The sequence below is a fragment of the Ptychodera flava genome, chromosome 21 (assembly GCF_041260155.1).
Source record: "Ptychodera flava strain L36383 chromosome 21, AS_Pfla_20210202, whole genome shotgun sequence".
In the NCBI taxonomy this organism is placed as follows: Eukaryota; Metazoa; Hemichordata; class Enteropneusta; family Ptychoderidae; genus Ptychodera; species Ptychodera flava.
Genome location: NC_091948.1, coordinates 9855137 through 9874440, shown reverse-complemented (window position 1 = coordinate 9874440; position 19304 = coordinate 9855137). Strand labels below are relative to the sequence as shown.

The 19304-nt window shown below is 36.1% G+C and overlaps 1 protein-coding gene across 1 annotated transcript in view; it reads right to left on the bottom strand.

Annotated features, from left to right (window-relative positions):
* Window positions 1-1613: 1613 nt before the first annotated feature.
* Window positions 1614-19304, bottom strand: part of LOC139121347 (DET1- and DDB1-associated protein 1-like) — an 18263-nt gene continuing 572 nt past the window's right edge. Inside the window, exons 3-5 of the mRNA XM_070686164.1 lie at window positions 19237-19288; window positions 14445-14506; window positions 1614-8119 (exon numbers count right to left, since the gene is read on the bottom strand). Of these exons, the coding sequence (XP_070542265.1) occupies window positions 8012-8119; window positions 14445-14506; window positions 19237-19288 (222 nt within the window). The 3' untranslated portion in view covers window positions 1614-8011. The remainder of the gene's footprint in view (window positions 8120-14444; window positions 14507-19236; window positions 19289-19304) is intronic.

Genomic DNA, 19304 nt, shown 5'->3' with positions numbered 1-19304 from the left:
TAAATGATTGAAAAGAAAGTAATACGTATTCGGACAGATTCCAAATCACCGTAGAAACGAAAGAACAGATTAATACGTCATCACACTGAACCAGGAAACCGATAGGGAAGTTGGTACTTGCCAGGAAAACACATCGGAAACAGTGTGCGTGAGTGTGTGTGCGTGTGTATGTATGTTAACGAGAAGTGCACAGCACACAGCAGCAGGCAGGGACGTGACCACGGGGTTCACATCACCTGCCCCCACTCTTGGCTCACTTCGATTGCAATTCAACTGTAGGTGTGAGGTGTGGCTGGTGAGTACCCATGTTTTGGAAACTTTAAAGGGCACACAAATGTCACATCAAGGAAATTATCTTGGCTACTGGCAATTTCAAGAAACATAAAAATATTACCGCGGTGCATGTGGAATGGAATGCTGTGTATGAAGGAAACTTTTCATGTATTAAGCTTTGGCATAAAAAGGCACACATTTTAAAATATTAAAAAGCGACAAAGAGTGAACAAAGGCTTCAACAGCTCCTCATTTTCATTTAAATAATTCAAAGGTTCACTGCCTTTAGGAACGATGAAAATTCCACTGAAATAAAGAAAGTGAAATTGAAGGGATAATTGTCATACACTTTTTGACCCGGGTTTTGACTCAAGAATATTTATTCATTGTCTGCAATTCCTGGACACTATTTAATATCGATTACTCGACTGCTGTAAGCAGTGTTGTGAACATTAACACTGAATACCAATAATCTTATTGCATGTAACTGTAACCCGTTATGAAAAACATCGTTTCGTTCTACTTTATGCAAATCCCATCGAAAAGTACAGCTGAGCTAACGTTGGGGGCGTTGTATGCCAGGGTATTTCGAGTGGCTTTTCAGTGGCGGCGCTATTGCACTCTATTGAGAAGTTTCCAACCGATGTATTATCCACGTGCGTTTCTGAACTTTCCTGGTAACCAAATCATAAATGTAACCAAACCAGTGAGAAAACACGATTTTTGATTTGTTGATTAAATTATAATTCTAGTTAATGTGCACTATATTGTTACTTCTGAAGTTCTTATTCTTCACAGGACTTTCATAAAAATTTGTCTGGCTGAAAATTTTCTTTCTTTGGAGCATCATTCTTATTGTCATGTATAATATTAGAATATGATATTGGCATTTCGCATACTGCAGATTTGAAAATAGTGTCATATGTCAAGGAGATCGGGGCAAAGTCTTTCCCTGTAACAGAAACATCTAGCCTAGACCCTATTTCTTCGCTTTGGAGTGTGGTTTGAGGCACGGAGGCCAAGGTGAAGAAATAGGGTCTAGGCTAAGAAACATCAGATTTGCATGCAATTTACGCAGTCAGTGTTTGGAAGTGGCGATGTGGATTCTCCTCATGATAATCTATGACTACACTTTTATTAATAACTACCTCCGACATTTTATTTCCCTGTGCAGGTGAATGAACCCTGTGGTCCCTTCTTGCTGTGTACTTCTTATGTAATCTGTGCATGGGGGTTTTGGGTCTGGATGACGACACCACAGGATATTGGAGGCAGGTGCGGGATGTCTCTGCTACCTTCATGTATGGTCAAACAACAAAAGAGTCTGCTACAACACAACATACTCTCAACACAAGAGTTTATTGTAGTTTTACGTTGGCAATGAAACTGCCCTTAATACAGAGTCACGAAGTTTTATTAAGATTTGACACCAGCTGCTGATTGTGATCGTTAAGACTGAAGTTCAACATTGATGGTTTGCTGAAACAGGCATACACTGTTTGTCCCTGTAGACACTGGACTTCATGGAGCTGGCAACATAAAACAGCTATGAAGTGCAGAAACGGTCATTTTGATGTGGTTTACGACTAAATCGATCATACAGGCAATGTCTTATCATGTGCATAAACTAACTGCTTTCTATTCTCAAAACATTTAACATCTGCTCTTGGAATGCATGTTCTATAATCATACACACTAAACTCCACATTAGGCATGTTAGGGGTGACTTGCAGCCATTTGGAAGCTGTTATCCAATTGGTTGGCAGAATCCTACTGTTATAATTGAACAATACAAATAAACTCCCTAAGTTGTTGTGAATAGTGACAATTGACCAATCAGATTTAACCTTGCAAACATGTTACAAGTCAGCCACCAAATTATGATCTAAAAGGCAAAATATTGCAAATGAAAAGTTCAAAGGTATACTACCACATCCCTATTTCACTGAAATATTTGCTTCCTCAATGGCTGCTGAGAAGAATTAATTCAAAAGTTTACATATTCACTTTGCTACCCATGATTCTATGCATCACGTTACATTCAAATGCCAATTTTACAATGCTTGTGACAAGGTCAAAGACATGGACATAAACATTATTACAACTAAGATCTGTTCTTGATAAATGACACTAGCTTTGGGTGTTCCCACAGCTAGATTCTGGCTTTCCTTGATCTTAAGTTATTTTGAGGATATAGATTACAATGACATCATTTTCTTTTAAAGACTGCTTGACATGGCATTGGGTACTTAGATATTGGTGATAATATACAAAATACGACGGGAACGAATTTGGGATATGTTGGATGGTGAAGTAGTGTCGGTTTAATCTGCAAATGTGAGCTCATTTGCTTTTCTTTTTAAGTTATATACTTTTTCTATGAGTAATTTTTAATATTGCAACATTCAGCTATTGGGCACCTAACACTTTTGAGAAATTTGAAAAATATGAAGATCCAATTATCCCAAATTAGTTTCAATCGTGTTACAACCAGTATATTGATGGCAAAACTACAGTGATCTGATTGGTTGAGATGTGAAAATAATGGTGCTGTATACACAACGTAGCACAGTTGGAAGACAGATGAGCTTTAAGTTAGAGAAAAATCCCTTATTAAATGTTTTGTACCATAATTTCAATATACTGCTATGAGATACCAGCAATAAACCACTATATAGTATAGTAAGCAATGGAGATACCACCTGGTTTTGACCAGTTCATTTAATATATGTACTTGCCATCACTCATTCACATATGTCATAAACTGGTCAAAATCTCATGGTATAATGACACTGGGGTGGTTTATTGCATAATTATACCTTCTGCATTTAAAGCAAAGAGATGTCTAGTACAGGTGTCATGACCGAGGTCATGTAATAATGGGTATCAGGATAATTAACCTCTAAAATTTACAACCTGAACATTTCCTGCCCATCTGTTATTGATAGAAATAGAGTTCAGAAAAATGTCCATAGTAAATATCTGGAGGTCAAGTGTCCCACAACAGTCAAATCAAGATCTTGGTTAAGGTAGTACGCACCTTGAGATTGAACGCCAAAACTTTTGCTAACACTTTCTGTGAAGGAATTTTAAACCATTTCCTTTGGAAATCATAATGCAACTTAAATTTACCAATACTTGGAATTAATAATGGCCACCATCCCCTTATTAATTCTACTACTCCGGAATAAAAAGGACGCGATACAGACTCAGTACGCCCAAATAATCACGTGATGCCGGTACAAACAAACCCACGTGTACTAACGCGTATGGAAATACACGTACGTCTATGCGCATTTGCGCACATGGCTTTGTTTGTACCGTGGTTGATTCGAATTCCGGGTTTGGCCTATTCTATGAATCATAAATTTACGATTTTCACAAAAATAAGCTGGCGATATATGAAAACTTTATTTACTCCAATAGCTTCAAACTGAGTCCCCACAAGTGCTAGACCAAAAAAGCATTGTGTCCGAGGCGCATTCTACCTTTAAATAAACTTCAAATAATGTTGATTTTGTTATGAATGGAAGTCACACTATAAAATTGAGCAAATCAAACTGACACAGTCAATTAGGACAAGTGAATTCTTTGAAAACTGGGTGACAATGCTACTCCTGAGAAAAGTGGCAATGCAGTTTAATCATCAAGGCATGTTTAAAAGACAGTGATTAAACAGACTCTCACAGCCCTACAGTGGCCATGCAATACTGTCCTGCCATCTTGATGTAAAAGCACCTTCCACGATTAATCCCTTCACTACGTTGCATACTGGAATGTTCTTGCTCCATGGTGATACCTTGAGTGCCGGAAAATTCCAGACAGATCCTATGCATGCTCATGATATTTCTGTAATACAGGATAACATCAATAGTGGTAGGCAAACTGATGTGAGAAGACAAGATCAGGCCAAGAGTTTCCGAATGCAACCGCCTAGCTTAATCTGTTCAGCTAAAATTCCCTGTTAACAGTTCCACAATCACCATTGACAACAATGGGTATGGGCCAAACTATGGCGGTGAAAGGATTACTTTTTCACTCTGCCTATTGGACTGTTGAGGGCGCATCAGTGTTCACATAGCAGTGAATTGGTGAAGCCATAGAGGTGATAGACAGATAGTCTATGATCTCCAAGGAGTAGCCCAGCAAAGAAGGGGCTGTGAGAGTTTAACATACCAAAAACTGGCCAACAGAACATATTGTAAATATCAAAAAAATGAAATTGAGAGTGAGTATTGTAAATTTAACCCAACAAAAACCAGTGGTTTCATTAGGATAAAATGACAGTGAGTGATATCTTCAAACAGAAAATGAAATGTCATGTTAATAAGTGGATATTGAATCTGTTCATTACAACATACATGATAAGTCTAATAAACCATTGCAATAAGTCTACTGTCATGAATGACTATGTTGATCTTGCTTTACTTTATACTCTGTAAAAACACTACCGGAAACTTAATTTCTTGCTTTGATAAATCAATATATGTGTACTACAGTTCTTTTCATTCTTTTATCAATTTTCAAAAACTTCAACTTGATTTTTTTTGTGACTTGCAAGGCAAGTACATGCAAAGCTAAGGCCATGCTGAAATATATCACAATTTCACTTTGACAGTCTCTGTTTTGCAGTGAATGCTGGTGAACTCACGGAATAAGGACAACTCATGGCAAACCAAACTCATTACGTTTGACCTTAACTCCTTTTCCCTGTACAAAAGTTTGGAAGTGCAGAGAAAAATTAATGATGGACTTATGATTTGAACTTCTTAGAACTACTTCATCTATGATAAATTGCTGACATTGGTTGGTGGAAGTTCAAGACGCTGACTTTTTTGTAAAATGTTAACAACAAAAACGTTTCAAAACAAATTCTGAATGGTGATTGAGTACCTGAAATATCTACAGTTTCGTATGGCATAACTATTGTGTACAGTTTGTGTGAATTGGTGAATAGTACCTGAAATAAACTGAAATCACCTCTGCCATAAACATAATGAGTTTTGTTTGTCATGCAGGTTTCAGTTACCTACAGCACCTTACACTCTAATATTGTTTTACATTGCAAAGTCACTGGTTTACAGGTATAAATTGGAAATACAACTGCTTGCTCACAGCCATGGTTTAAAGAATGCACATCTCAAGGCTACACTATACCATGTTTTGTGTTTGTGTTTTGTCTCTTTATTGATATAAAAGAAGTTGAATGAACCCACAAATTCAGTCAACAACGTGTTCCTTTGAAAACTGAAGGTAGTATGCACTTCAAAACTGAAAGACTTAAATTTTTTCTTTTTCTCAAACTTTCTCTAAAGAATCTTTCAACCATACTCTTACCAAATCGAGAATAAAAATCAGGGGTCACAGTGCAAAATTTGGTTAATGGAGGTACAATGTTTGGTAATAGAGAAAGGAATTACATATATTTGATATTCAAAATGGCCGCCATCCCTTTGTTAACTCTATAGGAAACAATAACATTTTTGATTTTCACAAAACTAAGATAGCAAAAAACCTTATTTTTATAAAGAGCTTCAAAATGAGCCCAAATATGCAGTAGACTAGAGAAGAATTTTAAAAATTTGAGTCTGAATATCTGTCCTTGAGGTGCATTCTACCTTAATCCAAAACAAATCAACTCAGAATAACCGATTTGTCTTTCAAAAAGTGTCTCCTGATCAAAGTTACCTGGTACTTTTTACCATTATCAAAATCTGTTTTCTCCCTTTTCAAATTACTTATTATACATTGAAAAATAGTTTTTACATTAGGGGAAAAAAGAATGATAAAAATTAAATAAAAACAACAGTTAAACAATAACAGCATGGCTTTGACACAATTTAGCTGCAGCATTGAAAAAAGTGTAGCAATACAAATAGACAAGCTCCTTGTTCACCATCATTGTTCTGCAGGGACCAGGTGTTCAACAACTCTCCACAGGTGGAGTACAGTACACATATGCAAATCATAGTATATACAATATGCCTAGAACTACACATTATTTGTTGGTTAAAGACTACAATACTGTTTGGAAACTTCAGAACTTCTTCATACAAGACTTTACACCAATGTTTTTTATTTTACCGTGACCATCTATTTTACCTATGTAGCACATTTGTTGAAAGTTCACAGATCTTGTCGGAAAAGACATTGTCAAGATTCAAGCAGCATGAAGAAGGCAAAAGGCAGCGCCCCCTATGGTGAGAATGAGTAGGGACGCCTGAAAGTTCATGACATAGAAATATTGACAAAAACGTCCCCCTCAGTTTATTATAACTTAATGTGAGCCTAATCTTCCTACAGATATTCCCCATTTCTAACTTAAATATGGATTAACCAAAACACCCATAAAACCATACAACATAGAAAATATTTTACAAAAGTGTATCTTGGATTCTAATTCATTCAGTAGTTTCAACAATCAATAGGATATACTCTACATTTCTAAGCTGCTACACTTTCTATCTTGTTCATATCATCTGCATTTTCTACGTTTGATTTCTAAAATCACAACATGTCCATGTATCTTGGTTTACTGATTCTGACACCATACAAGACCAGTTTGTCCTTCCTCATTTACCAACAATTGAAAAAGAAAACACTTTCTGCATCCTGTCTTCTCTCATTTAAACTGAAATTTTTAGTTTTTCCTTCACTAACGTATAGGTGGGAACAAAACATCTATAGCAGCAGTTTAATTTTTCAAAGACAGATCAGACTTTCAAAGAACTAATTCAACAAATTTTGTAATAAAATTTATTTAGTGCCTATGAGTTGTTCGCTGTATCAATAAAACTGCACTCTGAATTTTGGTGCACTTTTATTTTCCAGGGAGAGGAAACGCACAGTTTGGATCTGACAGTTCCTCAATGCTGGATTTTGTTCTGCCATATGCGCTGAACAGATGCTGAGAAAGAATACTTTCACAGAGGTGACAGACATACAGATACATAGATACATGTAACTCTGATAATTAAAATGGCTAAGTATAATAACAATATATTTGGTTTTTTTTTGTCTGCAAGAAAATGAGGAAAGACAACTGCTCTTGTCTGATAATTTTTAGATATTTGTTAACCAAGATTGATAGACACAAGTATGAAATGTCCTTTTTTTCCCATTACTCCCAGTGTTTCCGTATTGCCTGCTGAATTTGGAGTGAAAATTAAGACAAAAACTAGCATGCTTGACAGTCCATTCACTGCCATGCAAACTTATGATAAAAAAAGTTACGTATCTGAACATTGCAATTCACAATCTCATTTTAGTTTCTTTATAATAAACATGTTAAATGATTCAATGATTTTTGAAATGTCACATTTTTCAAAGATTTCTGCTTCTTTGTGGATAGGTATGGATATAGCATCAGTCCACAATAATTTTTCTCTAATTTTTGGCTAAGTTTGGCATTTCATTTGATCCGAACTGAGAAACTGAAAGCCAGATTGAGTATTTTTTCATTGCCGCAGCCACAGGAAACACTGCGATTGGTATCCGTGAACTCCGATTCTGACATGACACATACATATCATACTCTGAGATCACAAAGTGTACAAAAATCATGGTAATATCACAGAAAATTACATCGATATTAATGCAACAACCAGCGTCGGGTTGATGCGGCACTGGAGCAGTCCATGACTAAATGCTCTTAATTTTCCTCTTTCAGGGTGACTTTATTGCAGTTACATTACACAAAGCATGATGGGAAGGGGCTGTCGGCGATGACTCTCGATTGCTACGTGTCATGTGCGTCGCCGCTGAAATCTAACCTAGGTGCTTTCCTCGGCGGAGGCATTTCACATTCTAGGTTGGCGTTTGATGTATCTCTCTTCTTATGTAAATTCTGTGGAGAGACAATACATAAGTCATGATGAGAGATTTTGAGATAGTTAAAGTTGTGGTAGGTTAGCCCCTACAGGAATACTTTCAGCCAGTCATTTTACTGCCAACAAAAGATGTTCCAGTGTTCTGACATCTAGCAGTTTGATATACAGTATTTACTTTGATATTGTACTTTAGCTGTCTCCAAGAATGCAACTCCCTTTTTCGGTACACATTCACACCAATGGCCTACTGTATGAATAAGTTATTATTATAGTTTTATTTAAATAATGCTTTGAATAAATTATTACTCTTGTATTACATAAATAATGCTTTGCATGAATTATTGTTATAATATTTTTATTTAAATAATGCTCTGAATGAGTTATTATTATTATGGTATTTAAATAATCCTTTCCTACAAAACAGCTGTGTGAAAGTTGACACTACTAATCCTGTATCTCTTCAGGAGTAATGGTTTACTACTAAAAAGGTTTAACTAAATTGAAAATAAAGCTGATACTTCACGAGTACTTCACCATACTTGAATGTGAATGACTTGTACTCTAGAAACCACTACAAGTTGCGTCCCATTTGATTTCATTTATCATCTATCCAATACCCATTTTAGAAGTCACGATGTGAACGTCTATTTTTGAAATATCAATATTACAGCTGTTTGAATTAGCATTTCAGTTGTTTGACATGAAATTCATAATATAGTATCTGTGAAGATATCTTGGGCAAAAATAGACATTAAACATGATTTATGGTGTTGAGCACCTGTCTACGACTCGGTGAAAACAAAGGACTGAATGTTGGACTGTTTAATACTGTTGACTTACAGTGAGAAAAGGCTGCTCTACGATGGTTGGTCTACAGAACATGGTTGTCAACAATGATGTATATATATATACGTATGAAGGAGGTTTTCACTCATCAGCGTTTTCACTACATTAGATGTTGCTTACACTTTACAGATTAACCCTTTGAGAGATGTAATTTTTCCCACCTAAATTTTAGTGCAACATTTTCCAAATGTTCATGAATTTTTCTGTGATTGTTTTTGTATTTTTGGAGCAAAAGGACATAACTTTTCATTGACTACATTCTTTTATCAAAAGTTTGGGAAAAATCTGAAGAGAAATTGTCTTGATCTGAAAAAAATACCGCAATTATACGGTGTCGCTCACATTTTATCAGAACTGGTACATACCAGTATGGGTACCAAAGATCAACCAGAAAAACAAGAATGACAAAAGCAAGTAAGGTCTGCAACTTAGGTACTGGAGGTCATCTTTAGGAACATGCATATCAACTTCTATAGCAATGGGACAAGCAGATCCTACATACATAAGCAAATGTCAACAAAAAATTAGCCAGAGAAGCTTGACAAAAAGAAAAGGTGGGAGAGTGGGGAAAAAAGAGTAGGAAAAAATATAAAAGGGATCTTTTAAAAAGGAATGCTACCTCATCAATCTTCTATCCCCTACCCCCTCCTGAATATCAAATGTTCCACCCCTTGGTTGACCATGTTTACATAAGACCAGCTGGCAGTATATTTACAACTTTGGAATGTTTTAATTAATGCTATGAGTGCTATTATTCAAATGTAAACAGCACTTAAATCAGTTACAGATAGTGAAATTCCTTCCACTGTGGAGGGGGGGGGGGGGGGGGGATTATGACATCTGGAATTATCCTGGATCCAAATTTCTCATCAGTTCTTGTGTGTCTTACATGTGAAAGTTGCAAAAATTGGTTCGCAATGAAAAATTTTTACCTCAGCTCTGTTTTCAGGATCACATTTTACTACAAATTGATATTAAACAAGACAAAATTATGTTCACAGCCTTCGAAACTGTCTCACAACAAATCCTTGGTTGGTGTAGGTCATTTAAGGTCACAAAAGAAAATTACCTAAAATATAAATATTTGGGGGTTTTCCAACACTTTGAGCAGAAAATTTATCTAATAACATCCCTCGGGACTTTTGTACCAAATTACAAAGCTATCAGACAAGTAATTTTGAGAACAAATTTTCTTGACCAAAAATGACAAAATTGTCTTTAAAATACAAATTTGTATATTTCAGGACAATTTCCACATATCTAACTATTGTCATTCCTGGACATCTGTACACCAAATGTAAAAGCCGTCTGTCCAGGGGCTTTAAAATGAAAATATTTTTTACGATTTTTTGACCAAAAATAACAAAAATTGCCCCAAAACAGTAATATTTCCAATTTTGTCGTAATTTCAACAATTAGAAGGGTAACACCCTTGCAAACATCCAATCCAAATTTGAGAGCAATTGGGCTAGCGGTTTCAGAGAAGAAGAAATTTTACTTAAAATGAGAAAAGTAACCAAAAAATTCAGCAAAAATATAAAATTCAAGATATCTTCACGATATTCATCAAACTGATTTGGATCAACCTTAGTAACCTGTATACCAAATATCAAAGCTATCAGATTAGTTATTCTTGAATAAAAAAAATTTTGACCAAAAATTCGGAAAATTGCCCCAAAATTACAAATATGAAAATTTCAATTAAATTTGTATACACTTGACTGATGTCATCCTGAGGAACATGTATACCAACTTTCAGAGCAATCAGATGAGTGGTTTCAGAGTTAAACATTTTTTGACTAAAAACTGAAAAAATTACCTGAAAAATAAAAACATGCAAATTTCATCCTAAATTTTACACATCTGCTTTAGAATACCTAAAGGAACCTGCTCAACAAGTTTCAACCCTATCTGACCAATGGTTACAGAGTTTTAGCAATTTGCAGGGTTTTTCCTTTCCCCCCCTCATTTGCATATTTTTGACACTGACAAGTTCATTTGAACAAATTCACATCTCCACCCCTAGGTGCACCTGTACACCAAATACTAAGACAGTAGGTTCTGCCGTTTAGCTGTTTTTGATGTGGACGGACATACATACATACATACATACATACGTACATACATACATACATACATACATACATACATACAGACATGCAAATGGCATGCAAATGAACTGATTCAGCTTATACGATTACCTCACATTGGTATACCAAATGTGAGCTAAAAAAATTGTCTGCACTATTTTTTATGAGGGCAACAAAAGTTGACTTTGGCGCTCAAAGGGTTAAAATAGGCAGACTGAACCTACGTACATGAAATAGCATGGCTGTGTTCACACCTCAGTGATCACGACAAAGTCAACTACTGACAGATTCAATATTACGTTTTCAGCAGCTGGGTAGGGTAATGGGTATGAAGACTACAAAGCCTGGAATTATTTTAACTCCTCTCTGAACCTCTTGATACAGAGAGGAAATGCCCAGTTTCATAAAGTAATATTCACATGTACAAATCATATCATATATATATTCGTAATCTTGAGTACTGTCTGGAGGTTAATCACATACATATGTATCTCCATTGATCTTAAAGGTATACTGTCACCTGTTCCAATTTTGCCACAGTTACCATGGAAAGAGAAAATCTGACCAATCACAGATTTTAAGAGGGTGGCCACTTTTTAAAAACAGCGCCCTCACATGGGCATTTTGAATACCAAGGAACGCCCCTTTGACCATATATGGACATATTTAGATTACAGGCGACTGTATACCTTTAACAGATTATGCTACAGACCACACAACTCATTCACAAGCAATGCAATACTGAAGGTAATATTATCACATTTGTGATCAAGTAATTTACATTTCCACTCATAGTATTCTGACATCAAAAGCAACACTAATTGACTGTTTTTGGCACTTTTAAAATTTGAAAGCTGTATACAATAGTTTTTGTTCTGTTTGAAATCTGTAAACTATACATCAAATCCATTAAAGTCACACCAAGTCTTGAATTTAAATTTGGAACTCTCTTTTGATACATTGCTGTGTAAAATTTCTTTCGAGAATATAGAGTTTTTGGTTTTTAGTATAAGATATGATCAAAATCTTGATTGATTAATAATTATGACAAAATTTTGTAAATAATTGCAGATCATAACAGCCATGTTTTTTTTAAAACCCAAAAAGTACTCCTGTGTTGTTATTGAAAGCTGGTCATCTTTAAGACTTTTTTGAAAGAGAAATCCACTAAACTTTTATAGGTGACAACCAAACAATGTCTTTGGCAGCTGTCTTGGATATGCTTACATTTTGCATATGAAAATTATCTGTTCTGAATTTGATCACAATCACTCCACCACAGGGACTGTGACTTGATACAACAAATTTGAAAAATTTTTAATCACTAACATCAGAATTAATTTGTCTACACAATTAATTATTTTTATCTTAATCATAAAGTCCTGATAATCTCATGAATAATTGGTCACAATGTAAACTTTCAATTGTTAATGACCCAAAACACAAACTCTTAGCACTGACAACAGAAATAAAATTAATGTAAAAGAATATATGGTATACTTGCCCTTCATAACTTGACATACAACAAACTCATCAAATTTGATAGTAATGGGCACATAATGATAGCTTGCAGATTTAACCCTTTTCCTGCCAGACAGTATCACTTCCCCATCAGCCAAGTCAGTAAAAAGCAGTATTGAGCCAAAACATGACGTATTTTCACCCACTTGGCTTGGTCTGTTATACCATCTTTAGTTCAAAAAAATCAAGTTTACAGTATTTATGTTTTCAACAGCTTTCAAATGTTTAGTATTATGTTAAAATACACCATAGGGAATATGTTGTATTTCATTAAAGCGCAGTGGTCGTCGCGCTGCGCGTGCGTGATTTTTTTGTTGATAAACATAAATTTTTGTAAACATAAGTCTTCTCAGCTTCAATAGCAGTGAGATGGGAGCAGTCCCCCACTTTGTTAAGGCCTTTGTAAGACTCAACATCATGCAATAGTAAAATATTAAGATCGGAAACGAGCTTCAGTGGTGTATTTCTATCTATAAACTCGTGTAGAGCTACGAACATTGGGACACTACACTCAGCACATTATGTCGCCAAGTTTACTGCACGCAGACACAGTGAACAAAAAGGTTTGATTGCGCGCGATCACGCTGGTTATACACAATGCTATGGTACAGTAGTGAAAACACATAACTGAAATGATCAACATTGCCTATATATGTAGACCAGCAACAAGCACAATGCCTAACACAAAAATTACACTCAAGACCATGATCGGCAAGCCAGAGCAGGACATGGGAGATGTTGTTGGGAGACAGTCACGTTGACGTACACGGATATAGAGAATCCGGTACCACAACGTACCGGCCCGCGACGACTTGGCCCACAACCAACTGTTGATCACCATGTCTTACTTCTCCTAGTATTACGTGGTAAGAAATAGTAAAATGACAGGAAACAATAGACAAAATGAGCGGGTTTTCGCGGCATTTGGCAGGAAAATTGCACGGCTACACCGTGCATAGACTTATCGAGAGATCCTGTGCCCCGGTCCTGTGCACGGTCATGGCAGTGATCCAACCGCTAGCTTGTGTAGGCCTACCGGTGCTGGGCAAACTTCGTTGTTGTACCTCCTGATTGCCGGGTAGGTCTGAATCCTCTTTCAAGTAAGATAACCCCCACATAACAAGAAGACCTATGAAAGGTCCTTCGCTTGACTTGATACCTGTACTCCGAATTCTCGTTTGCACCCCAAAACGGGGTAAACTTTGTAGTTGAGTTGGATTCTCCACAGCTGAGTGTAGCGCGTCATATACCCGGTTTGACACGGACGTTCATACAGACCACGGAACGGAACAGATGCAGAGATGCTTCTTGCTGCAGCGGGCATTGCTCTGCGAGCTGTAGATTTCTGTAGTTTGGGTTGTTGTCTTTGTACTCCTGTCGGGCCTCTTGAAATGAAAGCTCTCGTCCTTGCTAGCGATGTCGAAAACTAGAGCCCGGTCGTTGATAGTCTGTTGGCGTATACATGCGTACGTCTAGCTCTATGGCTCGAGCGATAACAGTAGCCGAGCCCCATTCAACTGATTCAAGAAAATCATGAGCAAATGTTATCTCAATCCAGCATGCAATTATTATTCAATATTCAGCAGATATTTAACTTAGATTAATTGACCTTTATTGCATGTTACATTTGGTTAGTTGGTATGCTTGTGACAGATCAGCCGCCATTTTAACAAGCGGCAACTTCGCAAACATTACAATCAACCCGTAACATGTGCGGCGCTCTTGGATTTGTTTACAACAGAGGGGGACCCCCTCAGGAGGATGCGCAGCGCGATGACCACTGCGCTTTAATTTTAACCATCTTGACCTGGTGGTGAAATATGGACTTGGCAGGAAAAGGGTTAAATAGCAACGGGTAACACAACAATATCGCTGATCAGCCTACCTTTTTATCCCATTGTTGATGTAGATACCTAAGAAGGATATTTGTCTTCTCTGTTGTAATCACTGGAAAGGCAGGAAAAGATGGATTGAAAACACAGGAAAATACCTTTTTCAGGGCAAACGATATTCAGGAAGCAGATGCCACATAAAAATTTCCTCCACTCATGTGCAAACAGGTGGGCACTAATCAAATGGGTATTTGGAAATAGATTAGTAAAACTTTTCTAAATGATCAAAATCAGGTCAGCAATCCTGCTGCCGAATAACTGATGCTTACTTACTCATGTTGCTATCTATTGTTACCTTCATAAATAACGCTGTTGTCTAAATGAACAGTCATTTTTTTGGGAGCAAAGGTTGTATCAATACAGTAAATCTACAGTCAGTAATATCTTGTATAGACACTACTCAAAGCATGTTACACTGATTTCTATGCTCTGTATAGGAAATACAGACATATATAAAATATCTGCGACTGTTTAATCCTCTTTCTACCAGGCTCCATAGACAAACCATAGAAAGAAATACAACTTGGGAGATAGAAGATTAATCTGTGTCTAACTGTTTCTCAGACATTCAGCGATAAATAAGCAATGCCCTACACCCACCCTACCCTACACCAACTCTAGTCGACTGACCTGTCTTCCCGAAGTTCACAATATACTGACATCATCTTGTGATGACTGTCAAAACTTTGGGATTGATGTGTGTGGGAGGTGTTTATAGAATATGTACGTATTTCCAAAGAAACTGTACAGTTCAATACTTCTTGTTGTTCACCATAAGAAATATCTATTTCCCATAGGAAACTACCAAATTTGCAAGAACTATTTTAGTCAACTTTTTTTTGTACCATTGCATCAGAAGGCAATACAATCCATTAACTAATATCTTTTTAAAAAATGAACGTAGAAGTGTTGCCTACATCAATATAAATATCAACTTAGGTATCTTCAGCACTATCTCTCTTTCAAAGCCGCAATTTTTGTAACAAAAACGGAACAACATTTGCATTTCTGTGCATACAACTCACATCAGGTTTTTTTTCATCAATATTAGGAAACACGACCCCAGAAATTGGTTAGAAACACGACCACGGATATTGGTTTGATCAGAGTGACCATCCATGACCGTCTCAGAAAATTGTGTATTCTCAAGGGAAATCAATCAAAATAAGAGAGGAGCTCAAATTATATTTAGATACTACCTGCTTAAGTCAAGCACTCTATATCGTTTCACTTTTACTGCGTATGATTGAAATTTCCGGCTATAATTACTTGAAAAAATTTAATTTGTCATCGAAGTACACCCGATATGGTGCATTATTGCATTGTGTTGATGAAGTCCATGCAGCTTGATAAAGGGGATGATACATTGGTCATATGCCAGTACATGTAGCTTATGTATACTGGTACTTGGGTACTCAGTAATCCAGGCATTTGCCAATCAAAATGTCAAAGTTATCTCTGTAACCTTTAAAAGGTACACTGGAAATATCAAACTGTGTGGAAGACTGTCCATGCCTTCCCTGAAGTCTGATCTACTGCAATGACATGAAATTTTGCATTTATCTAGTGATTTGGAGACTCATCAAATAAACCTTCAATGAAGGATAGTAATAAACAGTCACTGAAAATTAGTGTTTCAACCTAAAAACTGATATTTCACATCAGAGCAAATGCAATATCAGAACATCAACATACATGAGCTGAGCTACCAAACTTGTTGTAATATTGCCAGTAAATTTCCTGGAATTATTCATAAGATAACATTTTGGATCTACAAAGTCTGTTCTGAATGGGTACTTATCTTATCAAAGAACTCATCCTTGACAAAAATGGTTCATGATATTTCTCACTGCCATAAAACCAACAGCAAGACTGGTACAATGTTAAACGATATACTTAAAACAACAAACAATTCTCTTATTTAGAAAAACTTTCTGTTGCTCACTCACAGTTTGACAAAGCTATATGCGATTACAAGTTGGATTTCACGTAAGACGTACTCTGGCTCTGATAGGTGGACTTAAAAACCCTCATCATGCCACATGCTGTTTTACAAAGTGTGGATTTGTTTTGAAAATTTTGGAAAAAAACTCAAGTTTTCACTATCTTGTTTGTGGTTTGTGTGAAAATTGATAACTACTCCCCCCCCTCCCCCTGGATCTAATACAGAGAAACATTGCCATTTCTGATTTCAAATGCCAGTCAGTATGACGCAGCATACCTTTCTACTAAAACATTCGAACGGTGACCCCATGATGTTTGTTTTTGATTTATAATGTGAAAGAGAACAGTTTGAGTTTTCTTGAACAAATCTACAAAGGTATCTCGATTACTCTATAATTCAGGGCGTACCTTTCATAGCTGATCAAAGCATATACTAATCTACAGTAATTCTCAGAACATCATATGAAACGGGGAAACATAAGAACAAACTTGCATTCTCAACAATATTTCCTGGAAAATACTGCCACCCTGTATGAATCTGTCATTAAGAATTCAGGTATTGGATGGTTATTTTGAAATTATACCATAACACTGGTGAAGTGTGGGTGATACACCACTATTTTGTTCAAATACTGTCAATCAGTATGATGACTGCCTAGAACTAGCTGTCTACACAATTCAGAAATTAATTCATCAGAAATGTCTGCCTAGATAACACATACAATCAATCTGAACACACTGCATGTATAAATGTAGGTCACTTTGATCGGATACATTATTTATAAGCTAGACATTAATTATGTGTTCTCTCCCTAAGTAGACATAGCCTGCCTACCCAGCCAGCCAGAGTTGTTTTAATCAAACCACCTGAATACAATTTCACAAAAAAGAGAAAGCACAAGCCTCATCCTATCTTGTACAAGAAATTTAAAGTATGTGTTTTTTAATTGAAATAAAAAAGGGGTCCTGCTAGGACGTTGGAGGTACGAGATACAACAAGAAATTGACCATAAGTTCACAGTACTGATATGTGTTAATCCTGGTGTACTGTGATAAGATATGACATCAATATCAAAGAGATAATCCATGTTCAGATTTGTTTTCTGGACAAAATAAATTCATGAGAGAAAGTATCAGCAAGTCTTTTGGTCAAGGAAACTGTGTTAATTTCTCCTTACTGTTGTGTGCATGTCTAGGAGATACCAGGACGCCTCTAAACCTTCAGAACTTCATGATACACATTAGGTACTTTGTTTCAAAATGTTGTTAGTAAAAAGACGATAAATAGCACTACATATTTTGACATTTGAACTTGACTCATAACAAGCTGCTGCACTAACAAATAAAGAAACATTGGGATATACGTACACGTTTCATTTCGCAAAAAAAATCATGCTGCATATCCTAATAACTCTATTGTTTTACCGAAAAAATGAAGTCAAAGACATATTCTATGGGCAATTCTACTGATTATGGTAAATGTCCGGAGAGTTACGATGATCCATGTTCTAAATACAACGAGAACCACAGTTACTCTGGGAGTAGAGTAGCCATATGAGAACTGCTGTTCAACTGCTGTTAAATTTTACACTGGTAATAGTTGTGGTATACTCAAACTGTAATGTTACAAGGTAAACTCAAACTGTAATGTTACAAGGTATACCCAAACTGCAATGCCACTTGAAGATGTTTTATTCATTTGACAATACTGGTGCACAATTATTCTCAACAGTGAACTTTCAACCTCAAATAATGTACAAATAACTGTTCACAGATAACTTTAGTCTTGTTGATTTAGTTACTTCTAGTTACATGTATACATTCATGACTGGGAGGTGGGGCACCGATAATACCTGTTTGGAGCAAGTGATCATATGCAAGTCCCCCATAGGGATTAGTGTCAGCTACAAATTATTTAAATTCAGAACGTGCTCACAGAACTACTTTGCAATTACATGAAGGAGAAATACATCTGTAAACATTTTTATCAGTGTCACTGTATATCTAAATGTGTATATACATACATGTAGGTATGCAAAAGTCTTGCCCCGTTTCCAAATTTGTTGCCCGTTTTATCATCATGATTATACTTAACCAATAATATCAAAGTGGATACAGTTTATGTCATCTTCTCATTAAAAGTACCATCATCCATATTATAGCTTGTCTTCCATTTGTTTCGAAAAGGGCATCTTACATTCATAGTTCCGTTGGATTTGGACATTTTTCATGTGGTACACAATTTTTGCTGTGTCAAAATGTATCTTATGCAAATTAGCATTGAGCATTTTAAAAATGGTTCAAATCAGACTTTCTCTGGACTAAAACATTCACTTCTTCCAAAACTTAAAATGTCATTCTCAGGAATTATGGTTCACACATGCCTTTACACTATCATTACTAGGCCCTTCTCCATAGTTGGCAGTATTACACTCAAACACACTGTAATTTCACATTTTCCCACTTCTAAACATATTGTAAAAAGGCCACTTATTGATCACGATATGTCTGAGAAAAAAAAAATCTTCCAATTTCACATTTCAATCCTTATCCAATTGCAGTGAAATCTTACAGATTACAAAACGGTGAATCAACAAAGTCAACGTTTCCACACAGTTAACTGAGGAATGTCCATATTGTAAACTACCTGGCAGTGGCATGATATAATTGAAATTAAATTAGGTCATTAATGGTTAGGCTGACATTACTTCTTTCCTTTCTAAATATTTGCCGTCGTGATACGGACTGGAAACAAAAAAGTTGCAATTTATAAGATACCACACCTGGGAGGACATACACTGTGTTGATTGTTATGTGTGCAATTCAATATATAGTTCTTACCTTGATCGGAGGGGTAGTCTGTCGTTGGGAGATACACTGTTGGTCTCCGGCTCTGAAAACAAAAACAC